We start from the raw sequence: 21,176 nt of genomic DNA, 5'->3' as shown, positions 1-21,176 counted from the left end.
GCTGCAGGTCCAGGGAGGGGGGTATCCCAGGCAAATGCAGCTCTTCCCACAACTGGCCAAATAGAGCATCTGTGAACTTGAAGGAGAAGCCAAGGCCACCCAGGCCTGGTCTGAGACATTTCCCTGGCAGGAAATGAAAGGAACTGGCATTTGCCATGCTCACCTCCAGGCCAGGCCCTAGTGAAGGATGGCATGGACTCAGCTCATCCCAGCCTTCCTGGCACTCCCTTTTGGTCTGGGAGAGAAACCAGATTCATGGTGACTGCACATCAGGGCTCAGCCCATTCCTGTCTGAGTAGGGGGTACCTGTGTGAGTAGGGGATACTCATATGAGTAGGGGTACCCATGTGAGAATAGAGGGTACCCATGTGAGTAGGGGGTACCCGTGTGAGTCAGGGGTACCTGTGTGAGTAGGGGGTACCCGTGTGAGTAGGGTTACCCATGTGAGTCGGGGGTACCCGTGTGAGTCAGGGGTACCTGTGTGAGTAGGGGGTACCCGTGTGAGTAGGGTTACCCATGTGAGTCGGGGGTACCCGTGTGAGTCAGGGGTACCCGTGTGAGTCGGGGGTACCCGTGTGAGTCAGGGTTACCCGTGTGAGTCAGGGGTACCCGTGTGAATCAGGGGTACCTGTGTGAGTAGGGGGTACCTGTGTGAGTAGGGGGTACCTGTGTGAGTAGGGTAACCCATGTGAGTCGGGGGTACCTGTGTAAGTCAGGGGTACCTGTGTGAGTAGGAGGTACCCGTGTGATTCAGGGTTACCCATGTGAGTAGGGGGTACCCATGTGAGTAAGGGTACCCATGTGAGTCAGGGGTACCCGTGTGAGTCGGGGGTACCTCTGTGAGTCGGGGGTACCCGTGTGAGTAGGGGTACCAGTGTGAGTAGTGGTACCCCTGTGAGTAGGGGGTACTTGTGTGAGTAGGGGTACCCGTGTGAGTAGGGGTACCCGTGTGAGTAGTGGTACCCCTGTGAGTAGGGGGTACCCGTGTGAGTCGGGGGTACCCGTGTGAGTCGGGGGTTCCCGTGTGAGTCGGGGGTACCCGTGTGAGAAGGGGGTACCCGTGTGAGTCAGGGGTACCCGTGTGAGAAGGGGGTACCCTGTGAGAAGGGGGTACCCGTGTGAGTCGGGGGTACCTGTGTGAGTAGGGTTACCCGTGTGAGTAGGGTTACCCGTGTGAGTCAGGTGAACCTGTGTGAGTAGTGGGTACCCGTGTGAGTCAGGGTTACCCATGTGAGTCGGGGGTACCCGTGTGAGTCAGGGGTACCTGTGTGAGTCGGGGGTACCTGTGTGAGTAGGGGGTACCTGTGTGAGTAGGGTTACCCGTGTGAGTAGAGGGTATCTGTGTGAGTAGGGTTACCCATGTGAGTATAGAGGATGCCTATGTGAGCAGGGGTACTCATGTGAGTAGTGGTACCCACGTGAAGAGGGGGTACCTGTGTGAGTAGGGTTACCTGTGTGAGTAAGGGTACCCATGTGAGTCAGGGGTACCTGTGTGAGTCGGGGGTACCCGTGTGAGTAGGGGGTACCCGTGTGAGTCAGGGGTACCTGTGTGAGGAGGGGTACCTGTGTGAGTAGGGGTACCTGTCCTGTGTGAGTAGGGGGTACCTGTGTGAGTAGGGGTACCCGTGTGAGTAGGGGGTACCCGTGTGAGTCACGGTTACCCATGTGAATCGGGGGTGCCCGTGTGAGTAGGGGGTACCCGTGTGAGTAAGGTTACCCGTGTGAGTAGGGGGTACCTGTGTGAGCAGGGGTACCCGTGTAAGGGTACCCGTGTGAGTAGGGGGTACCCGTGTGAGTAGGGTTACCTGTGTGAGTCAGGGGTACCTGTGTGAGTTGGGGGTACCTGTGTGAGTAGGGTTACCCATGTGAGTAGGGGTACCTGTGCGAGTAGGGGTACCCATGTGAGTAGGGGGTACCTATGTGAGTAGGGGTATCCGTGTGAGTAAGGGTACCCATGTGAGTCAGGGGTACCCGTGTGAGTAGGGGGTACCCGTGTGAGTAGGGGGTACCCATGTGAGTCAGGGGTACCCGTGTGAGTAAGGGTACCCGTGTGAGTCAGGGGTACCCGTGTGAGTAGGGGGTACCCATGTGAGTCAGGGTTACCCATGTGAATTGGGGGTACCTGTGTGAGTAGGGTTACCCGTGTGAGTCGGGGGTACCCGTGTGAGTCAGGGGTACCCGTGTGAGTCAGGGGTACCTGTGTGAGTCGGGGGTACCTGTGTGAGTAGGGTTACCCGTGTGAGTCAGGGGTACCTGTGTGAGTAGGGGGTACCTGTGTGAGTCAGGGGTACCTGTGTGAGTCGGGGTACCTGTGTGAGTATAGAGGATGCCTATGTGAGCAGGGGTACTCATGTGAGTAGTGGTACCCATGTGAAGAGGGGGTACCTGTGTGAGTAGGGTTACCTGTGTGAGTAAGGGTACCCGTGTGAGTGCAGAGGGTGCTTAATGCCCTGAGAGGAGAGCAGCCAGAACACTGACCGCACTGGGTGCCTTGCCAAGGGCTGGACACACATCACCTCTCTTGGTGCCCACGACAGTTCATGACATAGACCGTCAGGAGTCCCTGCTGCAGACCCAGGAGCTCTGGCGGTCAGGTGTGTCTGCCCCAGCCGAGGGGAGTGTAGAGCCAGGACCTCTTGTTCCCGGCACTTCTCAAGATAAGGTGGGGCCTGCGTGGGGAGCGACCCTATGTAGCTGAGGCCCAAGATGCTTGGTGTAGGAGAGGCAGGAGTTGGGCCTGGAGGGTGACTGGGGCCCATCTGCCCCAGGACACCAGAGTCCACGGAGCCCTCCTGTCTGGGGTGGGTGGGTTGGAGGCCCAGACCCGGTATCCGAGTGGCCACAGGTGCCTGTCTTTTCCCTCTAGGAAACACCTCTGACCCCTCCAAGAAGAGCTACGTGGTCCAGTGGCTATCCCGACCGGACCCCAACTCGCCAGTCCAGGAGACCTCGTCAAGTAACCGGCCCGTTTATAACTCTGTCTCTGCCCTCCAGTGCATGCCCTGCGCCTTGTGGAGCTTGCCATGGGCGCCCCTGCTGTCTGTCTATGGAAAACTCCCCTGACTCTTCCTGAGCTCTGTTGGTGGAATCTGTTTCTCCGGGCGTCTGTGCTCGGCTGTCTCCTTTGGAGCCACCTGGCCGGGAGGGCCAGTCCTGCAGAGGCACGGCCCGGGGCACTGGCCTCTCGTGGGGGTGCCAGGACCTGGTGGTGATTGCTTTTAAAGGGGCAAAGATCTGTCGTGGTGCTGGAGGGGCCAGAGGCCCAAGTGTGAATGTGACCGCTTTGTGACCGCCTCACAGGGCCACAGCCCTCCAGGCTGGAGCTGCAGGTTGGAAGTTGAGGGGGCGCCCACCTGCCCCCTTTCAAACGCCGCCTCCCAGCGAGGGAGCCCAGAGGGGTCTCGGGCGTGTAGTTGTGCGTCGCCAGCCTGGCGCCCGGCCCGTGTCCAGCAGTGTGCCGGGGGCTCCCCAGCCTCCTCTGCTGTTGCTGCTGCTGCTGCCCCTGTGCTCAGCGTGTCCTCCTGACCCGTGTGGCCGTGGCCTGCTTCCTGTGGCCTTTGTGTCCAGCTCACACAGCCCGTGGCCCCCGTACCCGGCCCCTCTTGGGGCTCAGGTCAAGCGGAAGAGGCAGGGAATGTGTGCCTGCGGTGGGACGTCAGGACACACCGCCACGTCCATTCTCTGTCCGTTTGCTCCAATGGCCTTTCTCATCGTGTGCACGTGGCCCCATGCACAGGGGTGAGACCGTGAGCGTTCAAGGCTGTCTCACGTGGATGTGGCCGCCTACCCGTGTGAACAACTACAGAATTACCTCAATTTTTATTGCTTTTTTGCTTAGATAAATCTATGTAGAAGATGCCTTAAAGTTGAAAGGTAACAGAATTGGCTGCTAGCTCCAGCTTCAGAGGGGAGACATGACCCAGGCAGGAGGCAGGCAGTGCAGTCTAGAGGCAGACGGCCGGCTCACCCACCTTTGGCCAGGGATTCTTAGTCCAGGAGGCCTGGCGGAGTCCAGGAGTCCAGGAGGCCCAGGCCTGTGCAGGGCCCCGGGCGCGGGATCACCTCTGTGGAAAGGAGGCCCGCCGGAGGCCCTTTGGCGCTGACTGTTTTTGGAGCCCCCGGGCACCCTGCCGCCGGCACTGCCTTACACCAGAGGGCAACTGGCCTGGCCCTTGGTGTGACCAGTGCAGCAGTCCAGCCGGTCACTCCCCTCCTGCCCCAGCCCTGTGCCCTCCTCATAGCATCCCTGCTGGACAGCGTCCAGCTCTCCCTTGGCACTAGTTACTGTTATGTAAATACGCGGTGTAACACGTACTAATTCTCATGACTGTTAACTTCCAACTTTGACTTAGGCGATGCGAGTGACGCGCGTGGCGCTGGGAAGGTGCAGTACAGTCCTGGGCGTTGTGCTCTGTCTACATGCACTTTGGTTCATCAGGGATATTTTATTAGTGTTTTGTATGTATCTAATGACGTATTATATAGGTTCCATTGTCGTTGCTTTTCTGGTTTTTTTATGAGACAACGTTAGTGTGTGCCAAAGTGACTGTGAAAATGACCTTTTACTCTTACTAACCGTGGAAAGACTTCCTGTCATGCATCCCACAAATAAACTCAATAAAAGTTCAGTGAAACTGGATGCTTGGGTCTGGCAGACTGCTGCCTCCTTCTTTTCACCTCTGTGACCGACGGCGCTGTCGAGCTGCAGGTGCCGTTCTGGTACATCGGTCCCTCAGTTTCTGATTCCAGTGACTTTCCTGTCCCCCTTACCCTGCTCAACATAGATGCTGAGGGCCCCTCCCCGCCCGAGTCCTATGTCCCCTCCCCAGGCATTTTTCAAATTATGATAGCAGCCCATGGAGACACCCCACCATGATTTGAGTTTTGAACCTTTAGTGCTAACAGGCACCTTGCAGGAACACCTCGGGTCTCTCCTTGTAGATAAGGCCTCATAGTTGGGAACAGGGCCCATCTTTGGGATCTGAGCCTGTGGAATGGGAATATGTGTTTAGTAGCGGAGACAATGTCCAGGTCACTGTGCCCTGAGCCACCCTCAGGCCACTGCCCTGGCTCCTGGCACAACTCAGGGGCTAGGCCAGCCTCCAGAGAGTTTGGCTGGGAGAAGGACAAGGCAGCTGTAGCCCTGAGCTCCTGGCCTGCAGCAGTCACACAGGTGTGTGCCCAGCCATGCCTACCTTGTCTCCGCCCTCAGGAGCCACAGGGCCTGTGTGTCCACTTTCCTTGCTGACAAGGACCATGCAGCATGCCAAGGTCCAGCATGGGACCTCTTGATCTGGGCATCTCTCCTTCCCTTTCCCATGAAGGGTTTCTATTCCAGGGAGGAGGGAGTTTGTGAGAAATGATGCCCACCCAGCACTGTGGAGATGAGCATCAGGGCACAGGGTGCCAGGTCACAGTAGCCATGACTGATCAGCCTGCCCAGAGCTCCGATCACTGAAAGACTCCCAGCGCAAGAGACAGGAGACCAAGACAGCTGTGTCTGATGAGCCGCGTCCACTAAGTCTCCTTGCCCAGACAGGTCAGGAGGAATCCCTGCTGAGGGCACCCTGTCAAGAGTTGCTCCAATAAAACCCTGTTTATAAAACCAGGTGGAGGGACCGATTTGCCAACATGTGTGGTTGGCAGACCCCTACCCTAGACTGACATGACACCAGCTTCTCAGGATCCCAGCCTTGTGGGAGACAAATGAGGGAGATGCTTAATGCCAGTCATGTTATTGTGACAAGGAGGCGGCACAGGTGACGGGAGAGGGCGTCTCTGGGGCAGGGGGGCCCAGTCCCAGCAGCACGGCCAGGCCTGCTCCATCCTTGTTGAGACCTAGGCCTCTGGCCTCCCTGCCCCAGCTGATGGCCAGTGCCTGGGGGAGATGCCACACCTAGTGTTACCAAAGCCGCCTGTGTTCACACCTACCTCAGTGGCTGCCAGGGAGGGTAAAGGAGCCAGGAGGGAGGAAGGGAGCAGAGGCTCTGAGCACGCTCCACCCAGCTTCCAACAGGACCGTTCTGATTTCATCTGTCTCAGATCTTGAATATTTAATATAAAAAATTATCCAAGGTTTTAAAACCCTGAAAGCCACATTTCAGGATCATTTTAGTTTGATTTCTGGAATTGGCCCTCTGTGCAAGATGTTTCCCCTGCACATGTTGGCCTGTTTCTCCGTCTCAGGGTTAGGAAGACTGGGGCTTTTCCTAAACAGCCCATCTGTCCCTAGCTCTTCATGTCGTCAGCCCTTGCCCAGTCATGTTTCCTCCTTATTTCAGCCACTTAGAAGCTCAGGGTCAAGGTTGGGTCCCTCTCTGATGATATAAGCCTCTGTATGTTCTTGCCTGTAGCTCGCTGTTCTAACATCCACGATTTCCTTGGTTTGGACTTACTCAGTTATTCACGTTGAACACTTAGGTATTCTTTGATTCTCTGTTCTAGGCTCTGGGATAAAGGGATATCCGGATACAGCTTTGGGCTCTGCCCTTTATAGCTTTCAGAATGATGAATATGTCAGGCATTAGCTACCTTACCTGACAACTAAATGTGGACTTGGTAGCTGGGATGGAATGCTGGGAAGGGGAGACCCATGGCACCACTAGACCACATACTATGGGATATCACCTCCAAGGGAGGTCAGGCAATGCTTGACTGAGGAAGACGTGTTTCAGCTGAGCCTCGAGGATGAGAGGAAGAAGAGAGACATGGTGTGTGCAAAGGCCCTGCAGCCACAGGGAGCACCCTGCAGAGCAAAGCAGTCAAGGCCTGAGTGAGACTGGAGAGGTGGAGGAGGCAGGTCCTCATCCTGAAACAATGGAGGGGCATTCCAGGAGCTTCAGTCTGGACTGTGATGTGTTCGTATCTCCAGGTGAAGAACTTGCAGCAGGATAACTAGACAGGAAGGAGGGAGAATGGAGACGGGCAGAAAGGAAGCTCTCACCACAGTGCACCCAAGAGGCAAGGTAGCTTGGCTCAGTGGAGGCAGGAGACAGGTGAACGTGGATACATCAGGGGAAATCCTGATAGGCTTGGAGATGACTGGACAGGGGATCCCCGGGGTCTGGCTTGTGTGCATGAGGACCATTCTCTGAGATGGATGATGCCAGTGGAGGCCATGGACTTGGGCTGGACATGTGGAGTCTACTTTTGGGACTACAGAAATTGAGGGGTGTCTAGTAGACAGTTGTATCCAAGAGTCTGAAGCTCCAAAAGTTTGAGGTTGGTGTCCGAGTAAGTGGGTTGCCAGCCTGTAAAGTGAAATTATAAGCTGGCGCAATGCCCATGCAGAGGGCAGATGTCAGAACCACTGACTTTCACATGGGAGAGGGCCTGCCTGTCTGTCATTGCAGGAAATCTCAATGAGTTAGCATAGCTTTACCTGTGGATGTAGAAGATACCCTGTGTTAGTGCAAAGAGTAACTATGTCCGATGTGGTTCCCACCAGTGGCTACACTTTCCCTCCTTGCTACCTTCCCGTCTCCCCTCTTTTCTTCCTTTCAGTAGGAGATGTCATCTGCCCTAAGGAGACTGCGGGGATAGGAGGGCACAGCAGATAGGAAAAGTCTGAAATGCCCATTATGAAGAATAGAGAGTGGCTGAGCAGAGAACATAGTTGGAAAGTGGGGCACATTGAGGTCAGTGATTAGGGATTTATGATGGATCAAATATCCCCTATTATATTGTGTGGTTTTTTTTTGGAGAACTCGGGTTTATTAAACTGTGGGCCCAAAGGAGTTAACATTCCAAGGTCTGAGCCCTGAACAAAGGGATCACAGTTTTTATAGCAGACTGTACTGGGCAACACTAGGTGCTAATAGGCTGGTTTATTTTTTTTTTCAGTCTTGAATCATTTATTCTTTTAAATATAAACGTATTTATTTTAATTGGAGGCTACTATACAATATTGTATTGGTTTTGCATACATCGACGTGAATCCGCCACGGAGGTACACATGTTCCCCATCCTGAACACCCCTCCCACCTCCCTCCCCATACCATCCCTCTGGGTCCCTGTTATATTGTTAAATGGTTTATTCTTCTATGTTGAATGAATTTTTGTAAATCATCTCAATAACATGTAATTTATGTGTGGAATTAGGTGTTAGCGGAAAGGGAAGCGGGTAGAAATTCGGGAAGAAGACAGAGGCCGAGAACAAGAGGAGATGAATGAGTCTAAATAATATAGCTGCAGACAGGGTTGGAGCTGGGCCAAGAAGGAGATAGCCCTTAGGAAAGAGGAAAAGAGAGAGACAGCAGTGGCCTCTGCAGAGTCAGGGTTCTCCGTGCACTCAGACCATGGATGAGCAGATCTTGGGTGGGAAAGAAAGGGATGGATATGCTGGGCTGGACCTACATGTAAGGCTGGATTGGCCTGTGTGAAGGCATCGAGTTCTGCAGCACTTTGGAAAATGACCAGAAGCCCAGTTGTGGCAGAGCTGTGTGGTGGGTGAAGCAGTGGCAGGACACAGGGTGTCACATAACTTAAGGCAGGTGGAAGAAATCCCAGACAAGTCTGGGTGACTTTTAATTTTTATGTAGGCACTTTTCAGAAGCAAAGCTCATCTGGGGGCTTTGGATGAAGATGGAAACAAGATGTGGAAGAGTATGGCAAGGCCATAACCGAGGCTCTGGATTTGCTTTTTTGGGTGTTAGCAATTGGTTCTTTTAGGTTTAATTTTGTTATAGTTACAGGTTAAAGATGATTGTAAATAGAGTCAAACTGTGCCACAGAACATCACTGAGGTTACCACTGGGATCTCACATGTGAAGATCTGACAAAGCCCAATTCTTTGGGCTTGGAATCACTCCTTAAGAACAGACAGACCTCATTTCTGTCTCCAACTTTGAGAGATACTGAAACATCTGGACTCAGTTGGGGCCTGCTTGGAGGAGGGGAGCATTACTCACAGCCAGTGCGACACCACTCCAGGGCGGGGTTCCCAGGTGCTGCCCTGCCCAAGGGCTCCATCGTATCTACACTACGCAGAGTTTCTGTGTGAGCTCGCTTGCCTCTGTGCTCTTTTCAATGCCTCCTCAAGCAAACTGCTTCCTGTGGGGGAGTAAGGTCCCCCTTATCTGTCCTTTGGTTATTTGTCCCACTTTTCTCTTTCAGAGGGCCGCTGCCAAGGTGACAAGTCAGTGTTCTGTAGGATGGAAGTCTTGTCTCGCTATTGCTCCATCCCAGGCTACAGTAAGCTGTGCTGCAAGTCCTGTAACGCACACGACAACCTCACTGATGTGGACGACAGGGCAGAGCCACCCTCCGGGAAGCACAACGACATTGAAGAGCTCATGCCCACCGTTTCAGTGCCCACTCTAGTCATGGAGGTGCAGCCTGCACCAGGCACACCCCTGGAGGTGCCTCTCAATACTTCCAGCGCCAATGCCACCGAGGACCGTCCAGAAACCAATGCTGTGGATGTGCCCTACAAAATCCATGGCCTGGAAGATGAAGTCCAGCCACCCAACCTGATCCCTCGACGACCGAGCCCGTATGAAAAGACCAGAAACCAAAGAATCCAAGAGCTCGTTGATGAGATGAGGAAGAAAGAGATGCTCGGAAAGTTCTAATAAAATGGAAAGATAGCATCAATAGCTTTTTTTTTCTTGCTTATAGGGATATTCCATGGCAACTCCTGTATTGTGGAGATGAAGTCAGATTCCTGATTCCAAAAGGTTTTGAGGAAACGAAGAAGGAGAATAATGTAAATATATAGGTATATTTACATTATATACACACACACACACGTATATATAGTTGTAAGCATGTGGCAACTAGGTTGGTACCTATGTTTCCTAGTCCTGGAATGTTCTAAGTCCTGTACTGGAGTTTGCTGTGGGGAAGAGAGGAATATGGAGGCTCTACACCCCCCATCAATGAGGGACAGCAGAAGGGAGAGAAAAAACCTTTGCCCTAAGTTTCTGAGCAGTGATTGGGAATCTTTTCCTTGTGGTGACAACCCTGCTGGAGACACAGGACATTTCCTACCAATCTCCAGGTTGAGGTGCAAGACCCATGGGACTCTTGGAAGAAACGATGATTTATTTACTAAGTGACCAGTCATTAAGATGAATGCAGTGAAGTGGAGGTCATGAATTCCAGCAAACTCCAGTACTGGAGGTGGTGAGGCAGGTGGTGTGGATGAGTGCGGTCACCAGCTGGCACTCCCAGGCTCTCACAAGCCTCTCTTTTCTTCACTAACCTTGGCCTTGCTTGTCACCTCTGGCCAGCCTGGCCTCAGGTCTGGGGCTCCCCAGAGAGACTCTCCGCTTCCTTAAGTCACTGCAAGCATGAGGGAGGCATGCACTCTGCTGGAAAATCCAGTGAGTGGTCAGGGCTCGTTTTCCTGTGTGTGTGAACATGTGGCTTAAACTTCCCGAAATTACAGGACCCAAGCACATTAGCTCCTTAGCTGGGCCCAGCCTGACATGTAATTCTTAAGCTTTTCGCATCCAGGAAAGTTTTAAAGACTTTGTATCCTCACCAGTCGTAGATCTTAGAGAACTCTTTCTTGTCTCATTCCCCATTCTATGGATGAAAATAATGAGGTTCAAGATAACACCACGATGTTTACTTTTTGAGTTTTGAGGTGCTAAATACCTTTATCTGAACCCACGCGTGTGTGTGCGTGTAACTCTGTGTGGCCTAAGGGACAGGGTAAGGTTGTCGGAAACAGTGAGGGGACATCTGGGATGATGCCTAACCATCAGATGGGTGAGAACTAGCCTCCCCGTCTCCCCAGCACAGCCTCCCTCCCTCCCCTCTGCTGCCACGTTCCACGCTTTCTCATACATGTCCTCTTAGGAGCTTGCTGGCTCCTAAGAAACTGGAGGAAATATTTCTGAATATATATCATTAGTATCACTTCTTTAACAAGATGTAGGGTGAAGCATTTCTGCAACCCCACCTCTCTATTATAATCAGGAAATAGACCCACGACTTTCCTCCACCGGCTGAACGCATGGCAACTGGTGCTACTCATAGACTGAAGGGCTGGGCAGTGCTTGCTTGGGTCTGTTCTAGAATATTGAGGAAGCTCTGGAGTAGCCCTAGCCAGAGTATTTATTACTCAGTTTACCTTTCTTGGGAGCCACAGGATGGGAACACTCCATTCTCATATCTCAGCAAAGCAGGGCTGTGTGTCTTGGGGGCTGGAAGCCTTTGGGGAGACCCTCAGGTGGGACACTCCCAGGGGGATCTGTCTTTTGCAGCAGGAAGAAAGATGCCCTCTGGGAACTGCAGACCACGTGGCCATGGCTCAACACACCATACTTAGTGCCTTGGGCCATATATCCACTGAGTTCTCTGAATTAGATGGTCCCCAGAGGTCTCTCTAAGAGGCAGTGTTCACCTGCTCTGAGACACTGTAAGTCTCCACTGAGCTTGAGATGGTTGGACAGCTGGCTTAGGAACAGTCCTGAGCTTCCAGAGAGGCTCCTGCAGCCTAGGGGAGGCAGAGGCAGTCTTTGAGCCAAGGTTTCCCAACACCAGGTTGAGATGCAGGGGCCCTCTTTGTCCACTGCTCTGGAAAGTCGGCTGAGGGGCCCAAGAGTCACTTCATGTTCGTGGGAAGACTCATGCTAGAGTTTTGGGACCTGGCTCTCTGATCTACTCCTTTTGGAAAACCCATGGAATTTCACGTATAAACCTTTCATGTGTACTTTAAGGTTTTTTGTTTGTCTGGAGTATACAAATGGTGCTCAATAGCAAAGTCTTTATCAGATGAAGCATTTTGACTATGTACTCCCTGTCTGACAGGCAGCTGTCGCATGGGTTATTCTGGTGCTGAACTCAGTCACAGCATTTTTATCTCTCTGATGACGGCAATCAATACATTTGTTTTCTGTAGAGTAAAATTTGGCTCCTTGACTTTATAACTTATTAAAGTAAAAATGTCTGTGTTTTTGCATACCATGCCTGTGTTTGCTTGTTACCTTAACTACACCTGTCCTCCATACCCAGCTCAAACTTGAGCAGACAGAAGGATGTGCTGCCCTTGCAAAGCCAAAAGGTCTGGAGGGACCAGTATGCAGTGAGCCAAGGCGGGATCCCATGAAGAGCAAGAGGCACCCATAAGGACCGATCCCTCTCCCGGCTCCCCATGGAGTCAATTCTCCAGGACACATAACTTAGCCAAAGGCTCCCAAGTCAACCTTTAGTTCAAAGTAGAGGTGAAGTATCTCCAGACACTCCCTTCTCCCTGATTACAACCCCTTCTCTCCTATAATTGGGCTTCCAGGAAAAAAAAAAATACTAGATGTTGAGTTAAATTTTAAATTCAGAAAAACAGCAGTGAACTTTTTAGTATAAGTATGGGGACCATCCCTGGTGGCTTAGTGGTAATGAATCTGCCTACCAATGCAGGAGACACAGGTTCAGTCCCTGGCCTGGGAAGACCCCACATGCCATGAGACAACTAAGCCTGTGGGCCACAACTACCGAGCCTGTGCTCTGGAGCCCACTTGCTGTAACTACTGAAGCCCACGTGCCCTGCAGCCTGTGCTCTGCAACATGAGAAGCCACCGCCATATGAACTAGAATATGCCCCTGCTCACCCCAACCAGAGAAAAGCCAACACAGGAACAAAGATCAAGCACAGCCAAAAAAAAAAAAAAACACACTTCAAGTAAAAGTTATTTATTGTTTCTCTGAAACTCACACTTAACTGAGAATCCTGTATTTTTATTTGCTAAATTTGGTAATCCTACTTCCAATCAGGATTCCACTTTTAAAGAAAAGTTCCTTCTCTCTGGCCCTCTTTGATATCAGCAGATACTGGGGAAGAGGAAGGTTGAAGGGCAGAAGAGGTGATTTCTTCTGCTACCCTGACCAAGTAGGAATCAGTCAATGTGTACACAGTGCTGGGGAGAGGAAACAATCAGAAATCGTATTAGTTTGGGGGTTTCCCTGCTGGCCCAGCGGTCAAGAATCTGCCTTGCAATGCAGGGGACATGGGTTCAACCACTGCTCCAGGAAGACCCCATGAGCCGCATGACAACCAAGCCTGTGCAACAACTTGAGCACGCACTCTAGAGCCTGCAAGCTGCAATTCCTGAGCCTGTAAGCCGCAACGATAGTCGTGCACACCTAGAGCCCATGCTCCACTGCAAGAGAGGCCACCACAATAAGAAAACCCGGGCACTGCAGCAAAGAGAAGCCCCCACTCGCTGCAACTAGAGGAAGTCTGCCTGCAGCAACGAAGACCCACCACAGCCAATAAATATGGAAGCTAGAAACTATTTGGAATTAAATAGTCATTACATTTTAAAAAATGGTCCACATTAAAAAAAATGGTCTATATAAAAAAGATACTAATTTGTACAGGGGTTATACGTGGCTTAGGAATACACAGGATTTCTTCTTGTTCTTTGCTGTAATTTGTTTTGACTCTGTTTTTAAAGTACAGTTAGTTATTTTAAATGGGTAAGAGGAACTTGGGATGGGTGTCTGTGTTAGAAGTGGAGAGTTAAGAGACTTTGGGTAAGCAGGAACTAAGTACTGGCACAGGTAATTCATAACCGGATAACCCAGCGTGGTTATTTTAGAAAACAGGCCCTGGCTTGTAGAAGAAGTAGTAAGGAAGGCCCAGTCTGTGCTTTCTGAAGGATGTTGATAAATGGTTAGAAGGAACCAAATGATGTCATTACAGAGGATTTGGCCACCACTCCCTCCTCGAGGAACCATGTGAGTCCTTGATTACCATGCACAGAGCAGCCGTGCCATGGTCATACCCAGGGGTTTATATTCCACTGTGCATTCTTAACCCAGGGGAACACAGTACACGTCCATTTAGAGGCCATGTAGCCTGTTCTCCCTGAACGTAATGACCCCACACAGCTGTTGCTTCATCTATGGGGGCTCCTCAGGGATTAACCTCAAATATACATAAAGATTACACAATGTGTGAGTGCCCCTATGGCACACTGAAGCAACCAATGCCTTGGTTCACATAAGATTCTTCTAGTTTCATTAGGTGATCACTGATTTTCCATCTTTTTGCAATTATGGCTGTCAATTTCTCTTTATAGAGCTTTAGCTGTGCCCCACAGATTTTGATATTTCATACATTTTTGTCATTTAATTCCAAATAGTTTAGAACTTCCAATGTGACTTCCTTTTTTACCTAAGGGTTATTTTAAGCATGTTGCTGAATTTTCAAACATTAGGTAATCATCTGAGGAGGGCATGGCAACCCACTTCAGTAATTTTGATTGGAGAATCCCATGGACAGTGGAGCCTGATGGGGTCGCAAAGAGTCAGACACAACTGAAGTAACTTAGCACACAGCATGCACAGGGTGTTCTGGTTATGGGTTGTTATAGATCTCCAGATTATTTTATTATGATCAGAAAACTATTTTGGGAAATATTTCAATCCTTTGAAACTACATCATGGCCCATGATGTAGTCAAAAAATTTTGTTTTAAAGAATTGCACATGTGCTTTAAAGAATATGCACTGGTAACTGTTGAATGCAGTATTTTATATATGCATTCATATATAATGAATGCATAAGTCAAATTTGTTAATTTATTATCCAAATCTTGTTTCTTGATTTAGTTTCCTTCTTGTTCCATTAACTTGAAAGAAAGTTGTCTTAATACCTCCCACTGATTGTGGATTTCTCTATCTCTCCTTACAGTTTTATCAATTTTTGACTGTCTTTTTTAAAAGATAAGCTATTTCACTATTTTGACGTCTTATAAGGGCATACAGATTTCTAACTGCATTGCTTGTTGGTAACATTATCCTTTTATCTTCATGAATAGAACAATTCCAAGGGAACATTTCATGCAAATATGGGCTCGATAAAGGACAGAAATGGTATGGACCTAACAGACGCAGAAGATATTAAGAAGAGGTGGCAGGAATACACAGAAGAACTGTACAAAAAAGATCTTCACGACCAAGATAGTCACGATAACATGATCACTGACCTAGAGCCAGACATCTTGGAATGTGAAGTCAAGTGGGCCTTAGAAAGCATCACTACTAACAAAGCTAGTGGAGGTGATGGAATTCCAGTTGAGCTATTTCAAGTCTTAAAAGATGATGCTGTGAAAGTGCTGCACTCAATATGCCAGCAGATTTGGAAAACTCAGCAGTGGCCATAGGACTGGAAGAGGTCAGTCTTCATTCCAATCCCAAAGAAAGGCAATGCCAAAGAATGCTCAAACTACCGCACAATTGCACTCATCTCACACGCTAGTAAAGTCATGCTCAAAATTCTCCAAGCCAGGCTTCAGCAGTATGTAAACCGTGAACTCCCAGATGTTCAAGCAGGTTTTAGAAAAGGCAGAGGCACCAGAGATCAAATTGCCAACATCCGCTGGATCATGGAGAAAGCAAGAGAGTTTCAGAAAAACATCTATTTCTGCTTCATTGACTATACCAAAGCCTTTGACTGTGTCGATCACAATAAACTGTGGAAAATTCTGAAAGAGATGGGAATCCCAGACCACCTGACCTGCCTCTTGAGAAACCTGTATGCAGGTCAGGAAGCAACAGTTAGAACTGGACATGGAACAACAGACTGGTTCCAAATAGGAAAAGGTGTACGTCAAGGTTGTATATTGTCACCTTGCTTATTTAACTTATATGCAGAGTACATCATGAGGAACGCTGGGCTGGAAGAAGCACAAGGTGGAATCAAGATTGCTGGGAGAAATATCAATAACCTCAGATATGCAGATGACACTACCCTTATGGCAGAAAGTGAAGAGGAACTCAAAAGCCTCTTGATGAAAGTGAAAGAGGAGAGTGAAAATGTTGGCTTGAAGCTCAACATTCAGAAAACAAAGATCATGGCATCTGGTCCCATCACTTCATGGGAAATAGATGGAAAAACAGTGGAAACAGTGTCAGACTTTATTTTTTTGGGCTCCAAAATCACTGCAGATACTGACTGCAGCCATGAAATTAAAAGACGCTTGCTCCTTGGAAGGAAAGTTATGACCAACCTCGATAGTATATTAAAAAGCAAAGACATTACTTTGCCAACCAAGGTCCGTCTAGTCAAGGCAATGGTTTTTCCAGTCGTCATGTATGGATGTGAGAGTTGGACTGTAAAGAAAGCTGATCGCCGAAGAATTGATGCTTTTGAACTGTGGTGTTGGAGAAGACTCTTGAGAGTCCCTTATACTGCAAGGAGATCCAACCAGTCCATTCTAAAGGAGATCAATCCTGGATGTTCATTGGAAGGACTGATGCTAAAGCTGAAACTGCAATACTTTGGCCACCTCATGCGACAAGTTGACTCACTGGAAAAGACTCTGATGCTGGGAAAGGTTGGGGGCGGGAGGAGAAGGGGACGACGGAGAATGAGATGGCTGGATGGCATCACCGACTTTGTGGACATGAGTTTGAGTGAACTCCGGGAGTTGGTGATGGACAGGGAGGCCTGGCGTGCTGTGATTCATGGGGTCGCGGAGAGTCGGACACGACTGAGCGACTGAACTGAACTGATTTAAAAATGATTTGAAATTCTCCCCCCTAATATTCAGTTCAGTTGATCAGTCATGTCGCACTCTTTGAGACCCCATGGACTGCAGCATGCCAGGCCTCCCTGTCCATCGTGAACTCCTGGAGTTTACTCAAACTCATGTCCATTGAGTCGGTGATGCCAACCAAACATCTCACCCTCTGTTGTCCTCTTCTACTCCTGCCCTCAATCTTGCCCAGCATCAGGGTCTTTTCAAATGAGTCAGTTCTTCGCATCAGGTGGCCAAAATATATTAGAATTTATTTCCTTTAGGATGGACTGGTTTGATCTCCTTGCAGTCCAAGGGACTCTCAAGAATCTTCTCCAACACCACAGTTCAAAAGCATCAATTCTTCGGCACTCAGCTTTCTTTATAGTCCAACTCTCACATCCATACATGACTATTGGAAAAACCATAGCTTTGACTAGATGGACCTTTGTTGGCAAAGGAATGTCTTTGCTTTTTAATATGTTATCTGGATTGGTCATAACTTTTCTTCCAAGGAGCAAGTATCTTTTCATTTCATGACTGCAGTCACCATATGCAGTGATTTTTGAGCCCAAAAAATAGTTGGTAACTGTTTCCACTGTTTCCCCATCTATTTGCCATGAAGTGATGGGACCGGATGCCATGATCTTAGTTTTCTGAATGTTGAGCTTCAAGCCAACATTTTCACTCTCCTCTTTCACTTTCATTAAAAGGCTCTTTAGTTCTTCTTCGCTTTCTACCATTAGGGTGGTGTCATCTGCATATCTGAGGTTATATATATTTTCCCCAGCAATCTTGATTCCAGCTTATGCTTCATACAGCCCAGCGTTTCTCATGATGTACTCTGCATAAAAGTTAAATAAGCCGGGTGACAATATACACCTTTGATGTATTCCTTTCCTGATTTGGAACCTTTCTGTTGTTCCATGTCCAGTTCTAACTGCTGCTTCCTGACCTGCATACAGGTTTCTCAGGAGGCAGGTCAGGTGGTCTGGTATTCCCGTCTCTTGAAGAATTTTCCACAGTTTGTTGTGATGCACACGGTCAAAGGTTTTGGAATAGTCAATAAAGCAGAAGTAGATGTTTTTCTGGAACTCTCTTGCTTTTTCGATGATCCAACAGATATTGGTAATTTACCTCTGGTTCCTTTGTGTTTTCTAGACAAAGCTTGAACATCTGGAAGTTCACTGTTCAGATACTGTTGAAGCCTGGCTTGGAGAATTTTGAGCATTACTTTGCTAATGTGTGAGATGAGTGCAATTGTGTCGTAGTTTGAGTATTCTTTGGCATTGCCTTTCTTTGGGATTGGAATGAAAACTGACCTTTCCCAGTCCTGTGGCCACTGCTGAGTTTTTCAAATGTGCTGGCATATTGAGTGCAACACTTCCACAGCATCATCTTTTAGGATTTGAAATAGCTCAACTGGAATTCCATCACCTCCACTAGCTTTGTAAGTCGTGATGCTTCCTAAGGCCCACTTGACTTCGCATTCCAGGATGTCTGGCTCTAGGTTGGTGATCACACCATTGTGATTATCTGGGTCGCAAAGATCTTTTTTGTATAGTTCTTCTGTGTATTCCACCAACCTCTTCTTAATATCTTCTGCTTCTGTTAGGTCCATACCATTTCTGACTTTTATCAAGCCCATCTTTGCATGAAATGTTCCCTTGGTGTCTCTCATTTTCTTGAAGAGATCTCTAGACTTTCCCATTCTATTGTTTTCCTCTATTTCTTTTCATTGATCACTGAGGAAGGCTTTCTTATCTCTCCTTGCTCTTCTTTGGAACTCTGTATTCAAATGGGTATATCTTTCCTTTTCTCCTTTACCTTTGGCTTCTCTTCTTTTCACAGCTATTTGTAAGGCCTCCCCAGACAACCATATTGCCTTTTTGCATGTCTTTTTCTTGGGGCTGGTCTTGATCCCTGCCTCCTGTGCAATGTTACGAATGTCTGTCCATAGTTCCTCAGGCGCTCTATCAGCTCCAGTCACCTGAATCTATTTGTCACTTCCACTGTATAATCATAAGGGATTAAGTTTAGATCATACCTGAATGATTTTCCCTACTTAGTAGTGGTTTTCCCTACTTTCTTCAATTTAAGTCTGTATTTGGCAATAAGGAGTTCATAGTCTGTGCCACAGTTAGCTCCCAGTCTTGTTTTTGCTAACTGTATAGAGCTTCTCCATCTTTGGCTGCAAAGAATATAATCAATCTGATTTCGGTGTTGACCATCTGGCTATGTCCATGTGTAGACTCTTCTCTTATGTTGGTGGAAGAGGGTGTTTGCTATGACCAGCACGTTCTCTTGTCAAAACTCTATTAGCCTTTGACGTACTTCATTTTGTACTCCAGGGCCAAATTTGCCTGTTACACCAGGTATTTCTTGACTTCCTACTTTTGCATTCCAGTCCCCTATAATGAAAAGGATATCTTTTTTGGGTGATAGTTCTAGGTCTTGTAGTTCTTCACAGGACCATTCAGCTTCTTCAATATTACTGGTCAGGGCATAGACTTGGATTACTGTGATACTGAATCGTTTGCCTTGGAAACAAACAGAACTCATTCTGTTGTTTTTGAGATTGCATCCAAGTACCGCATTTCAGACTCTTTTCTTGACTACGATGGCTACTTCATTTCTTCTAAGGGATTCTTGTCCACAGTAGTAGATATAATGGTCATCTGAGTTAAAGTCATCCATCCAGTCCATTTTAGATCACTGATTCCTAAAATGTCTATGTTCACTCTTGCCATCTCTTATTTGACCACTTCCAATTTGCCTTGATTCATGGACCTAACATTCCAGGTTCCTATGCAATATTGCTCTTTTTAGCATAAGACTTTACTTCCATCAGCAGTCACATCCACAACTGGGTGTTGTTTTTGCTTTGGCACCGTCCCTTCATTCTTTCTGGAGTTATTTCTCCACTGATTTCCAGTAGCGTATTGGGCACCTACCGACCTAGGGAGTTCATCTTTCAGTGTCCTATCTTTTTGCCTTTACATACTGTTCATGGGGTTCTCAAGGCAAGAATACGAAGTGGTTTGCCATTCCCTTCTCCAGTGGGCCATGTTTTGTCAGAACTCTCCACTATGACCCGTCTGTTCTGGATGGCCCTACATGGCATGGCTCATAGTGACATTGAGTTAGACAAGGCTGTGGTCCATGTGATCAGATTGGTTAGTTTTCTGTGATTGTGGTTTTTAGCCTATCTGCCCTCTGATGGAGAAGGATAAGAGGCTTATGAAAGCTTCCTGATGGGAGAGACTGACTGAGAGGGAAATTGGGTGTTGTTCTGATGGGTGGTTCCATGCTCAGTTCAGTTCAGTTCAGTCGCTCAGTCGTGTCCGACTCTCCGCAACCCCATGAATCACAGCACGCCAGGCCTCCCTGTCCATCACCAACTCTCGGAGTTCACTCAAACTCATGTCCACAGAGTCGGTGATGCCATCCAGCCATCTCATTCTCCGTCGTCCCCTTCTCCTCCCGCCCCCAACCTTTCCCAGCATCAGAGTCTTTTCCAGTGAGTCAACTCGTCGCATGAGGTGGCCAAAGTATTGCAGCTTCAGCTTTAGCATCAGTCCCTCCAATGAACATCCAGGATTGATCTCCTCTAGAATGGACTGGTTGGATCTCCTTGCAGTATAAGGGACTCTCAAGAGTCTTCTCCAACACCACAGTTCAAAAGCATCCATTCTTCGGCGATCAGCTTTCTTCACAGTCCAACTCTCACATCCATACATGATCACGGGAAAAACCATTGCCTTGACTAGATGGACCTTGGTTGGCAAAGTAATGTCTCTGCTTTTTAATATACTATCAAGGTTGGTCATAACTTTCCTTCCAAGGAGGAAGCGTCTTTTAATTTCATGGCTGCAATCAGCATCTGCAGTGATTTTGGAGCCCAAAAAAAATAAAGTCTGACACTGTTTCCACTGTTTTTCCATCTATTTCCCATGAAGTGATGGGACCGGTTGCGATGATCTTTGTTTTCTGAATGCTGAGCTTCAAGCCAACCTTTTCACTCTCCTCTTTCACTTTCATCAAGAGGCTTTTGAGTTCCTCTTCAATTTCTGCCATAAGGGTAGTGTCATCTGCATATCTGAGGTTATTGGTTCCATGCTCAGTAAGTCTTTAATCCAGTTTTCTGTTGATGGTCAGGGCTGTGTTCCCTCCCTGTTGTTTGACCTGAGGCCAAACTGTGGTGGAGGTAATGAAGATAATGGTGACTCCTTCGAAAGGTCCCATGCGTGCACTGCTGTAGTCAGTGCCCCAGCCTTGCAGCAGGCCACTGCTGACCCATGCCTCCACTGGAGACTTCTGAACACTCACGGAGAAATCTGGGTCAGTCTCTTATGGGGTCACTGCTCCTTTCTCCTGGGTCCTGGTGCACACAAGGTTCTGTTTGTGCCTCCAAGAGTCTGTTTCCCAGTCCTGTGTAAGTTCTGGTGCCTCTATGGTGGGGTTAATGGCGACCTCCTCCAAGAGGGCTTATGCCATACCCAGGTCTACTGCACCCAGAGCCCCTGCCCCTGCAGCAGTCCACTGCTGACCCATACCTCCATAGGAGATGCTCAGACACAGTTCTGGCTCAATCTCTGTGGGTCTCTGGGTCCCGATATGCACAAGGTTTGTTTGGGCCCTTTGAGCATCTCTGGCGGGTATGGGGTTTGATTCTAAAGGCAATTTTGACCCTCCTACCATCTTG

At 48.8% G+C, this 21,176-nt stretch overlaps 1 protein-coding gene across 1 annotated transcript in view; it reads left to right on the top strand.

Annotated features, from left to right (window-relative positions):
• Positions 1 to 11,942, top strand: part of ADAMTS2 (ADAM metallopeptidase with thrombospondin type 1 motif 2) — a 255,613-nt gene extending 243,671 nt beyond the window's left edge. Inside the window, exons 21-22 of the mRNA XM_055429192.2 lie at positions 2,867 to 2,956; positions 9,115 to 11,942. Of these exons, the coding sequence (XP_055285167.2) occupies positions 2,867 to 2,956; positions 9,115 to 9,572 (548 nt within the window). The 3' untranslated portion in view covers positions 9,573 to 11,942. The remainder of the gene's footprint in view (positions 1 to 2,866; positions 2,957 to 9,114) is intronic.
• The last annotated feature ends 9,234 nt before the right edge of the window (positions 11,943 to 21,176 follow it).

The sequence above is a fragment of the Moschus berezovskii genome, chromosome 8, assembly GCF_049115385.1.
Source record: "Moschus berezovskii isolate FMDL1 chromosome 8, NW_MosBer_1.0, whole genome shotgun sequence".
Lineage (NCBI taxonomy): Eukaryota > Metazoa > Chordata > Mammalia > Artiodactyla > Moschidae > Moschus > Moschus berezovskii.
The sequence above is the reverse complement of the archived record's forward strand: the minus strand, read 5'-3'. Positions and strand labels throughout refer to the sequence as shown.